We start from the raw sequence: 14,357 nt of genomic DNA, 5'->3' as shown, positions 1-14,357 counted from the left end.
TATCCGTGTATTAGTTGCATATTTTCCAAAACTGTAGTTTTGAAAACATTGAAATTTAAAACAATGATATGTTGAATTGATGTCCCTAAATATCCTGTTTTATTTACGACAACAGCAATAGGTTACCTTGCGTATAAAGGCAGACTAGTGTTAATCATTCCTATTTGCAAATAAAACAGAGAAAAAAATGATGTTGTATTTCGGGTAACCGTTCATCGTTTTCTAACATGCTGTCCTCATTAACTTCTGTTCCAATAGAAAATTGCTTTTGTGCAATGTGTAATCAAACACAATATTGAAAACAACCGATGCCGTTCGGTTTTACATACGTTAACAGTGTTTTTAGATCACTTTAGGTGAAATCTGAAAACATATAACGTTAGAGAAAATTTTTACCTAGTGACCACTCACACTTTTACCTAATTAGGTATAATCATATCATATCCAGAGAGAAAATGAAAGCTAGTTATCAATAACTTTTGCGAAGTTTTCTTTCCTGTCTCTGTGAAAACTACAAATGACCAGCTGATGTCAACAATTTGTTGTGATTCCCTATTCTCGATCACTTGCAGCGAGATCTCGCAGATCACCGCGTGGTTCCCCGTCGAGACGTCGCCAACTTGGTCCGGAAGACGTGGAAGTGTGGCTACATAGAGTGTTCGGCCAAGTACAACTGGCACGTCACGTTCTTGTTCAAGGAACTGATGAAAAACGTTGTTTACGGCGGGAACAAGAACATCGCCACCTCTGTACGGCTCAACGGCAACATGATGCGGAACAGATGCAGGGTAATGTAGCTGTAGTAGTTTGCTAAATAATCGCTAGATGGCGGTGGCGCACTACTGCTCTAACCCTTTGACACCGTGCGTGGCCTATTTCCATCCGATGATTGACATTCGTCATCTATTGCTGTTATGGGAACGTTCACTTGATACATTGCAAGTGTCTTTTGTCTTTATTAATATCCTAGAACGTCAGAGATCACCTATCTTAATAAGAAAGACGTTAAGTATATGTTTGCAAGGTTTCGTCATTGTCTTTCATGTTTTATCATCAAATATTTATCTTAAATTTACATTATCCAAAGAAAATAGTACTGCCATTAGAATAAAATACCCTATTGTCTACCTTTTGTGGTCAGAATTGTGAATGATTCATTGATAATTCGTTGACAATGTCAGTATGTGACTGGGGTTATATGTATGTGTTTAATTTGTTGATCAAGGGCTAAATGTAAGGATTTTATATTTATTGTATTCGTTCTGTTGTAAATATAGCCAAGGTTGCCCAACTAGCTGTTAGCTATTATCAAGGGCTAACCTCGGCAGAGAAATACAATGTAATTTGTGCAAGGATTATATATACATCAGAGAGTAACACGTGTACAATTTGCACGACGTTCTATTGATAAGTAATAGGTTTGAGGTTTTTTAAGGTCGCATGGCCCTATTGGCATTGTGTTCTTGACAGAAATATCGCTGCGAACCTCCCACTTGTAACCATTCCGCCACAATAGAGACGTCACCATAGCGACAGAAATATGGCAGACCCCTCTAGGAGCATTGATGTGAGCTGGAGAGGTTAGGCCCACAAAAATCAATGTTGTGTTTAATGGGGATTTTTTTCTTTGTTCTTTTCTTTAGATTTCAGGCAAAGTAATCCAACAATACTGTTCAAAATGTAGAACTGAATTATCATACACTTATTTTCTAGATATTGTCATTAGATTATGATACTGATATACGTTGTACGGGCACAATTTTACTTCAAAATGCTTCGTTTTTATTACGTTGTTGTCAAATTGAAAATCTTATATTCCTGTAAGCGGTTGACGCCCCCCCCCCTGCAAAGGCTAGGGATACAATAAGCTTTTTAAGTTAGGTTGATAATCGAATAAAACACAGCATTTTCATAGGAATTTTGAGGAGGCTTGATACTATACTGTTAAATGTAGGTAGAGTCAATTCAGCTGTCTGTTTCTTGTCATATACGTATACGTTGTGCCATTTTATGAGTGACAACGCCGGCGCCGTTGGCTACATTTCTGTTTTAACGGCCTTGCATGATAAAGTACATGCATATAACGTTATTTCTACATACTTTATACAGTGCATGTGATAAGTCCAATCACCGTCTTAATGTCACAGATTAAGATTATTGAACCCACCCTTACCTGGACGTAACTTAGTAAGGAAGCGTAGTCAAACTATGCCGTCAGAAATATTGTATTGTTGTTTAAATCTAATGAATGAGGTATTTGATACTGTCTGTACCATGTTTATAATGTAATGTACTCTCAACAACAGCGATAAAGCTATTTTCGCGGGACAAAGAATAAAGATTTATACAAAATTGCTGACGACTTTTGCAAATCTATGATATGAAGATTATTATATTGTAAGTTCCTGACCGAGATACAACATTATTCGGGCAAAGTATGCATACAGCACACTTAGATATGTATCTACAATCTGCATGAGTCCACAATTAATATGTTCAAATGAATATGTAAAGATTTACAAACTATTAAGCGAATAGCCTCCCATTGTCTGTATAAACTCAATTTGATTTATTTCTTTCCCTACTCCCTTGTTTTCATCCCCTCCTATGCCTCTCTTTCTATCAATCAGTCTATTCCAAGCCTTCGATCCTTTCACCCTAATCAATACATATGTTTGTAATTAGACTCTACGCAAATGAATTTCACTTTTATGAATGAGTATAAGTTATAGAAAAGTGAAAGTGACCCGTTTAGCTCACTGAAGAGCTATTCTTTCACTGGTTGTGATGGAGCAGAAATGTGCTTTTTATACTGTATAACAGCTTCATTGTCAAGGAGAAATTCCCTTAGCTCTTTCCCACAAGCACAATGAACAATGGACCACGGCTTAACGCCCCGTCCTAAAGGAGAGTACACGACGAGTAGTGTGTATCTGGAGTGAGCGACATGGACACAGCCAGGTTTTTCAACGCACGGCTTCTATTCTCTAGCTAGTTCCAGAGGCGTGGTCGCTAACCGCCTGCATAGGCACACTGCATTCATATGACCTACGTCACATTTCCAATGCTAGGCCCGGCTTGGCAGCTTTGGGGAACAGACAAGTATCATATGAAAGCCACCAAAGCGTAAATAGAATATTTGTGGGTACGAAACGCAAATAGAACATTCGTGAGTATTATTTCTGTATATCTTTACGTATACATTTCTATTTTTACGTAAGCAATCCGTGTCAGGATCACAAATTAATGACAACTCCAGACTTGACATTTCGTTTTAGTTTCTACAAACAGCCCGGTCGGGCCCCGGCTTAGAAACGTGACATTAGCCTGAAAGATGACGTTTGTATCAATAATCCGTCTAACCACCAGATTTGACCTCTGCTGCCCCCCTCCCATGCCCCCTAGACCCGGTTTCTTCATCCGTGTCAGGATCACAAATTGATGACAACTCCAGACGTGCCCCCTCCCCACCCGACCACAAAGTGACCACACCGGTCCTGATAACAGAAACATACCGGGTCAATCCTGTTGATTAACGCGGGGGCATCGATTGCAGTCAAACCCTCTCGTCCCTCGCAACCCAATTTTCCTCGCGAGTTAGATTAAATTTTCGGACAGGCAGGGTTTTTAATCACACTTTCAGGGCCCGAGCCAGCTGCGAAAACGACCGTACGTGTTACAAGCGTGGCGTCCTGGACTCGTCTACAAGCGGTGCATCTTACAACCGTCTTTCCTGCGTACCGTAAAGGATATGGAAAATTGACACAATCGAACAGAAGGTAGGTTGAACTAGTTTTAAACATCCAATTCATTAATAGATACGTCGACAAAGTACGTAATTGTTACATTTGTACGTACGAGCCTGAAGAATGTATTGCTAAAAAGGCGTGGTACGTACAAGTGCAATATGATATGATAAATACTAAGTTTGAACATACATCCTCGTGAAAATGTTAGGGTTTTTAACTTTTCATTGTGTGGTAACAGTAACGTTTCTTAGGACCGGTTAATTCCAGGTTAAGAAGAAGAAGCTAGAAAAAAAGAAGAAGATATACACGTAAGTGTTCTTATTTCAGAATCAGTCAAACCTGAACTATGGCTTTTGCAACAATATGATTGAAATGGCTTGCGGCTTAAAGTTGTTCCCGTTATCATTGCACTTTCCTAATCCTGACCACAAATATTAAACAGGCCATATAGCAACACTTTATATTTCATTGCACTACACCCATTTTTTACCTACCTGTTTCATGACATTTTTAGAATAATCCCATACCACAGATGAACGGAAGGTTCTTCAGTACCAAGGACAGGGCATCCGTAGCATAAAACTAGCAAAGGAATGTCACCGCTTCCTTAACCGCCGATACACTCACATGGTTTGCAATCACGGCAAAATAACACAGACGTTATACCCTTTTACCACACTCCTTAAGCTAGAAGTTGCATAAAGCGGGTCTAACCGAATAATTCCCAGTGACAGTTCGGTGACAAAAATAGCGATTTACTAAGAAATCCCTCCAGTTCAATCGAATTAAAGGCAAAGAATCCCACCAAAACATACATGAAATTAACACAAATTTGATGTAGTTACATCAGATGATAGAATTTCAGGAAAACATCGTTAAAGAAGCCATTTCTAAAGCGAAACATTAAATGTGAGCAATGAACCCTTTTTCTTCCTCTAAAAGCTTTGGTCATGCTATCTTTATAAGACTTTATCACTAACGCAATGGAAGATAAAAAGGCCTTCTGGCGTCGCTTTTACTTTCAGATTAAGACAGATAAAAACGGTTTATCTCGACATGTCTAATCTGCACACCTCAGGGTGCGCATATGAAACCTCTGCTTAAGTCCCCGCGAAATCCCGTGCAATCTAATTTTAGCGGAGAGCGTAATTCAACCGAAGGGGATCACAGATAAGTAATCACTCTGGGACAGAGAGCCTCAGCTGTCGCAGTTTCAAAATGGAGACGGAGTCGTCCCCAGGGACCTGTTGGAACGAAGGTCAAGGGTCAAATGAAGGACACGGTTTCCAACGTTTGTCAGCTGAACCATGGTTAGCAGAAAAGTAGCCGATTTCTGTATCCGTCTTATCAATAATATGTTACTTGATCGCTCCCCTTGTCAGTATCTGATATATTTTACGAAAAGCAGAAGCGTTGACGGGCGATTTGTTTTCTCTGTGCCCACGCAGGATGCCACTGCACAACATAACACTTGTTAACCTTTATCCGTGAGGTAATCTATAGTCGTTGTTTTTACAAAAACCTCCATTTAAGGATATCAAGTCGACAAACGGTGGTTTCAAATTGCAATCTTTCCAAAATATTGCATAGTTTGAAAACACTTCCCGTTGACGTGATATCCTTAAATACCCTGTTTGAAAAACGGATATAGGTTACCCCGCGGATCAAGGTTGGCTAGTTATAACGATAACTGTAAGAACGAAAGTCAAGAGACTGATGGATCTGAATTGTATTGGTACGTGTTGGCAAAGCTCTGCAATTTCTCTGGACCATTTTGTTAATAAAATGTTCCCGTGGGTGTTATACAAAGAAGCAGAAATATTAATATAAATCTGGTTTGATATACCATAAGCAGTCTAAATGACAGCATAGCTAATGTTATTCTCTTTGTCAAGTCTTTCCTTTTCTTGAGCAGTGGTTATTTTTGACCGATCAATGTACACTTCAGCATTTCTGTCACGTGAACGGCTTATTTTGAAAGTTTGGACTTTTTTAATACTTAAGAATTATGTTCTATCTTTCTCAGAGACGGAACCATCTAGACTGCTTGAACATTGAATACAGTAAAGTTTTTTTCTCTCTCGGACGGATGGATGGATGGACGGAATGTTATGATCGCACGCATCATTGCGCTAGTTTTACTTTTCAGCCTCCCTACTTGATATTCGTCTCGTCTTATAGCAGTAATCCACCGATAGGTATTGAGATGATACGTCAAATGGAGGTTAGAGTGGGATCCTCCACGTTAACGTACCGTGATAAAAGCGACATTACGGAGGTTCCACCATTTCCTCAACAGCTGACTGATAAAGATAATGCGCCCGTGGGCGGATTTAAAGTTACGGTAATCCTCAAATTTGAGAGCATCATCACTCTAACGCTAGTTCACTTTTATCCGTGGGGTAAACTATACCCGTTATATTTAAAGATAATGCATTTAGAAGTATCAAGTCGAATGTTTTCTGCAATACATGTACTTTGAAATATTAAAATTTAAAACCACAGTCCTTTGAATTGATGTCCCTAAATAGCCAGTCTTTATAAACAACGACAATAGGTTACCGGATAAAGGTGAACTAGCGTTAACAGTGTTAGAATGATGATGATCTGAAATTATTTTAATACATCATATTTATCGACAATATTCTTTAAATCTGATAGAAAAATGATAGAATTGATCAACGGTATCTCTCTCAACACAGTATAACCATTGTAAGAGTTCAAGTGATCTCAATTACAGTCGTCCGTTGTTCGAAGCTTCAAAAACAATCCCAACAGAATGATTGGTCGATGCATCATTATAAACGGGAACATCAAAGTGGATGACCACTTACAACCGCTAGATGGAGCTCCTTGCTAATTTCTGTACAACACAAACCAACATTATTTCAAAGTTTTAATAAGTGCGCTAAAAAAAGGTTTGCCCTAATTGCAAGAATCAAATATGCCAATTGTTGTCATCTTGTGTACTATTTAAAAAATCTACGTGCTATAATAGGATAGTACTCTAACAATACAATCAAAACATTAGTGTTAATGCAAGAAGCTTTCATTTGTCCTTGATAATAATGAGGTATTATCTTGATCTGTTCTTCCTTTTCATTTCCGTTCAACCGTTAACGCTAGAATCACATCAAGATTGCTCTTTCTTCTTCCATTGCAAGTGTTTGCGTTACCACATTGGGTGAATAATCAGATTAGATCGGCACTATCTTACTGTTGAGTAAAGTACAAAGGCAGCACGTCCATCAAAGCCCCCAGCACGATAGAGTCATCTCCAACACCAAAGCTCCTTCAAACAGGGAAAAGATAGCCAATAGTATAATCAATATCTCGTGCGGATGGTAGAGAGGGGGGGGGGTGCAGGCAAGGCACAAAGGATGATGGGAAATCAACACCAATTCAAACGAACGCGTCTCGGGTCATGCCGTTAATAAACACCAATCTACTTTCATCCAGCGCTAATGATTGTTGAAACGGAATCTTCGTGGTGCACATTTATGTTTTTGAACCACCTTTGATGAAGCTCGAGATAAAGCAATTGCATTTCCATTTTTACTCCCCCCAGAGACAGACCATTAGGAAATCCCATATAGTTGGGAGGGATATAGATTGCCATTGCTGCACCCCTCCATACATTAATTAAAACCGGTAAGCGCCCAAGATTTGTTCAGGTCTCGTTCAGACAATGTAGCCTGACTTCCGTGCATTGCCAGTGTTATGTCACAACTGATTTTTAACTTGTTATCCAGGGTATCACGGGCTCGTAGAGCGCAAGACGGGCGTTTCTGGTGGGATGTCGTCGGGAGGTAAGCAGTCAGACGCCGCCGAGCAGTCACACATGTACGCCCGGTGTCTATGATCATCGTGCAGGGACCGGTAAGAGATTTCCGATCATTGTAACTTTTCAAACTTCATTTTTGGCTGTTAGAATTGAGGTCAGTAACTCAGGCGGGTGTGTCGATCCCAACTGGCTGGGTACGTAAGGGATGTTATTTTCGACCTGACTGGCCGGTGAAAGGTCCCGGGTATCGCATGCGGTCCAGCAATGTCTACAATGCGCGGGGCAGGCCAAAAATATTTGCAAAACCGACGGGAACGCAAGCAGACCGCCGGGCTCGTGTTTGTCGCCTTGCGTGGAGGATTTCCGCCCATATGGTAGGTAGATACATCGCACCACTTAGAACGAATGCCTTCTCCGCGATCGTGACCTTGCGGTTCATATTGCGGCTGCGTTTGCTCTAACGTCTTTTTCGGAGGTAAGTCACAGTCTTCCACCTATCGTGTTCTGTACATGTACAGAAACATTTTTGTCAAAACCGCGTTCTGTAAAATAGCTCTGTACGTCTTGTGGGCGGTATGGAAGTTTAATTCATCCATGTTTACAAACACGATTCGATTTGGCTGCCTGGTGTTGTGTATGATGCACTGTTTAGTCTTGACAACTGTCTCGCGGATCATGTCAACATGTTTCGAGTAAATCCCTATTTTCCCGTGACATGCCAGACAGAAACAGCACGCGGGGATACGGTAGAAAACGGTGCCGGGTAAAGGGCAATTGGATTTCTGATTCCATGGTACATACCTGCAGTGATTTTTTGCCCGCGACCGAGACCAACTATTTGAGGAAGAAAAATCGTTAACTCAATATCTATCAGATCAAGTGCAACTGCATGCCATTTCCAATTTAAGCTGCAGGACAGTTTGGCGATGCATACAAGTTACGTAGAAATCCCTTTTGACTAGTTTATTGCTTAGCAAAAATCATTTCCGACTTCGGCACAAATATACTGCACAGTGCCTTTGTGGTTTGTCTGGCTGACTATAATGAACGAGCGCACATGAACGCAAAGAGTCGTCCCACGATTAATCACAAAACTCTTGCGTTTCGATTTGCGTCCGGTTCTTTTGGAGCGTCTGGGCCGAAATAAGCTCAGAGGATGATTGCATGAAACGGGGGAATGGCAGGCGAGGTGTCGATATTGAAAGGATTTAAGTCATTGGCTTTCTTACGCGCAGACGTTTCGTCTTAATGTAATCATATTGATATGAAGGGTTCGCGATTTCAAGGGATTAAGGCTAACGCAAACTATCGACAGAGATTGAATCACTAATAAAGACAGATGCCAAGCATCGTTAATCAATCTTAGGCCAACATCAAACCATTCTAAGCCCACAATTCTAACGTAGGCACCGCATTTGTGTCATGGCTGTCAGATATACTAATAGTAGGCAGGGACTGTTCGTATTGCTCTGAGTGTTTGCGTTCGCATGGAGGTGATAGAATACACGTTTACCAAAATTAGCAAGTGCTGTCACTATCGTAGACCTTAATTGATTGATACAACTTCGAACTGTCAAAGCAAAGCCGGTTGACAACTCTTCAAATAACTACTCAAACACAAACAGACGTATCAAAGAGGGTGGAAAAGTTTTTGCCCTTTCCTTGACGTCTGCCTGTTCTGTTGGATTCCCAGGAAGGTTATATAACCTCCTTGGATTTTCTAACTTTTCATTAGTGTCTGGCACGCCAACGTATTACGTAACTGTTGAATTTGAATTGAAGTACCGAATGTTACAGGGAATATTGCACTTTGCTAGTAATACTGGGCAGAGGGCTGCTATCGAAGAGAGATCTCTCGAAAATGAATTAGATGCCGTGCATGAAACGCCACTACAAAGTGATGAAAACGATCTTGAAACTGCCGCAATCGCAATTGAGATTTATCATCAAGATGTTTCAAGATATGTTCTAACTTTTTGAAAGGGTGGATTTAGTTTATTTGGTACAGGAAATGTTACATGTCAGCGCATTCCTATTACGCTGTTTTTAACATGTTTCCTTTTCCATGTGCATCGATCGGGTATTGGTCTGATGACGCCTCATTAGTATCCGGAGAAGTTACTCCGAAGCACTCACATCAATCTGAAGGCAATGCCACGGCTGCAGGAGCCGAATTAGCCTTAAAAGCACGTTCCTGTCCCGCCTAATGGCTGTAGATGTGACGTGACATAGTGCTGCGGGTTATTAGCACGATGGCATGCATCTACCCTACCCACCCAACCGTGCACCCGGCAAGCACCCGAATCAGTCTACGGTGAATGCACGCATCATTACCCCCTGCTACCCGGCAGCTCGCTACTGCCGAGGCAATCAACCAACTCCCCAACGAGGCATCGCTGGTACCGCGCGCGTGCGTGCGAAGAAATGGAATTGTTTAAATCAAACCAGCACGGCCGTAAAGAGAGCGGGCTTAATGAGTTTAAGGGAAGTAGAGGCTTTTACAGATGGTCAAATGTGCCTCCGGTTCGCACAGTTTTCTCCGTGCTTGGAAGATCAAAGACGTGAGTTTAACAAGGGGAAGTGAAGGACAATAGACTGGAATCGGGGGAAGGGGCATAACGCCTGGCTGAGCCATTTTCATCGCGTTCATGAACACTTGAATGGAAATTTACAAAATACAATAGCTGCGTGCACTTTCACTTTATGAACACTTTGAACTTTGAACACTCAAAGTTTGAATGTGCGTTAAGCCGTGAATTGCCCAATCGACACATATCTAAAATTCTTTTTCATGACTTCTGGATGCCCAAGGTACAGGCATATACTATACATGAATGAAAACTTTCGGTACACGAAATGTGATCATGGAGCACGGGTAAAGCATCCATATAGCATACCTTAAGCATTTATTTCATGTAAAAAATATTGACGTATGCTGCTTCAAAGTACGTTTAAAGATTTTTAATGATTTTGGACCTGAGCTCTCAACTATGACGCGACCAAAATGAACACATTGTATCTAGATAGTGATTCATAAAATGTTCTGCCAAGCCAATCTAGACGTTTGACGTCAATTGCTTACTATAGCACAGTACGTACCGGAAACTTGATGATGCACAAGAGTTTACGTACAGATATCAGAAATTTCATAACATTTGCCAGAGATTAATTATGTACGTAAAACCATAATTCCAACTACTCTAGAGGAATCAAAGATTTTGGCGGATTATAATTTCGCAGTGGGAAAAAATGGCGTGTTCGCGTTGGTTTTAAGTTCGCGATAGTTTCAAGTTCACTGCGGTTGTTTTTTTCAGTTCGTAGTTAAAACAAAATTTCAAGCTTTAGATTTTCAATCAATAATTCGAAATGAATAGGTCACCGAAAAAAACCGAGATCAGAAAACCACCGCGAACATTTTCCATTTTACAGTATATCATAGATGCGATCAAGAGATGGTTTACATTTTGCAATCGCTAATATTTATTATACTATATGAGAGTCTAAACCCCACAAGTGTGTTTCAACGACGCTGCGTGTTGCATGTCTTCTTGTAGAGTGTTGTCCTCTCGTGTATTCGCCGACTACACGCCTGTCAACTAGCATCTTCTCCTAGATCCCCCCTCTCTGGTCCAACAGAATCCTTCCTGATAGAAAAGGGTCCAACCTGTCAAGAAGAATACTGCGAAGAGAACGAGAAGCTAACACCCTTCTGTAATTTCCTCTCGGCGGGGTGCGTGTTCAATTTGGCCGGCGACTAACGTAGCAGATTGGCGGTGAGATGAAAGGGGCTGGGGTAATGCGTGTCTCCAGTCACGGTTCACGGTGTTTGCCATGGTTCAATCGATGACGAGGAAAAATAACAAGTTTATATAGAGCAACATGTCTACGAGTCACACCGATTGTAACGCTTAAATAGAGAATCTTATAACTTTTGACAATTGCCCCTGACTTCTTGACCATGTAGACTTGAGTTACTGGGTTCAATGTCGGAGAAAACTACTAAATCAAACCATAGAACACCAAAATGTAACACTTTCATTTTTCCTGCATGTAATTGGTAGTGAGAGCTTGATATAAAGTGTTAATTACAATTTCGAAATTTATGTAGATACAAAAATTACGACAAAAGTAACACTATATAGATGATAAAAAATTGAATAATCTAAATCAAAACATATTGCAGTGTATGTAAAATGTGCCAAAAGTTTATCATAAAGCACTTAAACATTCCAAATTCTCCACATAACCAAAGTTGGTGTTGTCTGAGGTGAAACAGTGCAGAAATCATGTAAGGCCTTTGATCAGCTAGCGCTTGTCTCGTTGCATTTACAGACGAGTCTGAGCAAAATGAACCGTGAAAATTGAAATATTTCCACCCCTCTTTATTTCCCCCGGGACACGAACATACATTCTCCAAGAAGCATGGTTATTGTCTCAACGTCCCGACGTTTCTGCAAATCAATATGAGATAAAGCAATTCTATTCCAAGGTAACTCGTTCCACCTCATATGAAAGAGACTTATGAACGTATTTACAATATTCTAAAAGTAATAACATAAATGTTATTCAGTCTGCGTCTTTTACGAGCAAAAATTTGTACTGCACACTTTTATTTGTATGTCTATCGTAGCTGCTACCGACTTTTAATGTGTCAACGGAAGACAGGAACTATAGTTTATGAAGTAGAATAAGACATTCTGAACTCTGGTTCCAGATGTCTCTATTGCAAGACTTTTTTCTCAATATATCTATCAATTCATTATAATACAAATGATAAAAGATAACAATAGAAAGATTATTTGAAAGTCCATTTCAGAAGAGACTACTTAAATATTAGTGTTGAGTATATCTAGACGAGTTGGGTATGACTTTTTTTTAAGCAGAGGAAGACGAAAAGCCCCACTTTTTCTGTAATGTGTGGGTTTTATGACTTTAATAGGAACGTAGCTGTCTGTTCGTGTATGTGAGAACGTTTGGGTATGTCATAGAAACTTCTTTAAACAATGCTTTTACGTTGTCACTAAAACAACTATTGGAAATAAGATGTGTTTTGTCTTCCACCACTCTGGATGTATAATATCACAAAAAATGTGATATATTTTACCGCAGAGCGTAGAAAACTCACTAACAGTTGAATATGACCGAGACTTTTCAGGTTCACTGAGCGTAAACGCTCCACAGTCACTGTGGTTCTTTACATAAACCGGTAAGCTATGGGATTTGTCTACCTCCGCGTGATTCTAACCAGGCCGATGAGCTAAGACCTTGATTTAAGAGCCAAAATGTGATTCCTATCTCCTGGAACAAACCATCATCCCTGTTCAAATCCACCAGTGGCTTAAGAGTTCTGGATTTCGTCAAGGTCAAATTTAGGGTGGATGACATTCTTTTCACCTACCTGACCTGAATGAAAAACCTTCAAGATAACTTCTTATTCTTAACCAGACGGAGTTAGCTACGTACATATATTAAAGTCTCGGAGGATTATATAATTATTACAGTTGGCCCTAATGTATTTTCAACTCAGACATGAATGTTATCATTTGAATGCCACGCTTTCCTTGAACATCTTAAGTTCAAGCTTAACTACTCGAATCTCCATATATCCTTATGTATAAGAGTTTGAACATGAGTGACTATGATACCTACAAGGATGCGCACGTAATTGGTAATTTACTATCAGTCTCCTATAGACACTGGGGATCACGCTAGCTGCCTGTCGCTGATCCGCCGTCTGCCAAATAAAGATTTTAAAAGTCAAGATAGCACCAAGTTGCCCGAAAATGATTACCTCGACTCGGAGGTTTAATTGGAAATGCTTGAAATAATTAGTGTCAGTGTATAAAATACGCTGCCGTTAAACTTGAGTTAAGACGATGACTTTAAGACATTTATTTACTCTTCAATATTGGCCATGAACATCGGAATATTACAGGAAGTGATAGATTAGAGGAAGATGAATAATATTCAATGTCATACTTGCTTGTAATTAGTTTCATACGACTGCACATCGTAAAAAGGTTTAGATGCATACTGTATGTCGTGCATACTGAAGTAAGTAAATTCCTTAAAATGCGCGTGCTTTTGAAAGAGTAGATCCTCTCAGTTCTCGACTTCGTATTACTTGGTTGGAAGAGCACGTATTCCACATGGGATATAGGACTAAACAGCCAAACGACTCGGAAATAGATGAGGGTTCAAGCTTCAAAGTTATCTATATGACACAGCGACGGTATACCCTGCCCTTCTCTGACCTCTGGTTTTAGCTACCCCAGCTGACATCGTCAACACAAACCTCTGACTTCCACAAATCACGACAATTTGCAAAAGAATGGAATTCTAGAAAGTCATGTTCGCTGGAAAATGTTGACCCTGGGCTAGGAGTGGCGTCTTTGATGGTCGCGTGAACCACGTGTGGGATCAAGTAAATAAGATGTTTTTTGACCTTTGTACCGCAAGGGTGGTACGTCCTGTTAACCCCTGGATGTTGAAGGGTCACCCGTGTTTGATGTGAAGGATACAGCCTGTAACACAGCGCACGGGATGAGCTGCTTCAGCGCGCGGGGGAATGTAAGATCCTCTCACGGCGGGTAACCAAAGATTTACAAGGATTTAGCAACCATTTATCACTGAGGTATGAGTGTACTTATATATGTTTTGCGGCAGCGTTTTTAGCACTGTTTGTAAAAGACAAATCAAAGACTTTGGTGGTCGTGTGTAGTCAACTGTGGCAAATCCAATTATCAATGTACGTCTCCTATGTTTTAGTCCACAAACAGAGATACTAAGAGAAAGGAAGAGGTACCGAACTAAAAATGAATGGC

The 14,357-nt window shown here is 40.3% G+C and overlaps 2 protein-coding genes across 2 annotated transcripts in view; both read left to right on the top strand.

Annotated features, from left to right (window-relative positions):
• LOC118428325 (ras-like protein family member 10B) overlaps positions 1–2,298 on the top strand; it is a 23,403-nt gene extending 21,105 nt beyond the window's left edge. Inside the window, exon 3 of the mRNA XM_035838373.1 lies at positions 573–2,298. Within this exon, the coding sequence (XP_035694266.1) occupies positions 573–797 (225 nt within the window). The 3' untranslated portion in view covers positions 798–2,298. The remainder of the gene's footprint in view (positions 1–572) is intronic.
• A 5,554-nt stretch (positions 2,299–7,852) lies between these two features.
• Positions 7,853–14,357, top strand: part of LOC118426982 (acetylcholinesterase-like) — a 9,208-nt gene continuing 2,703 nt past the window's right edge. The window contains exon 1 of the mRNA XM_035836616.1: positions 7,853–8,008. The gene's annotated coding sequence lies outside the window, so the exon portion shown is untranslated. The remainder of the gene's footprint in view (positions 8,009–14,357) is intronic.

Source organism: Branchiostoma floridae, chromosome 12 (assembly GCF_000003815.2).
Source record: "Branchiostoma floridae strain S238N-H82 chromosome 12, Bfl_VNyyK, whole genome shotgun sequence".
Taxonomy (NCBI): Eukaryota; Metazoa; Chordata; class Leptocardii; order Amphioxiformes; family Branchiostomatidae; genus Branchiostoma; species Branchiostoma floridae.
Note: the sequence above shows the minus strand (reverse complement) of the source record. Positions and strands in the feature narration are given on the sequence as shown.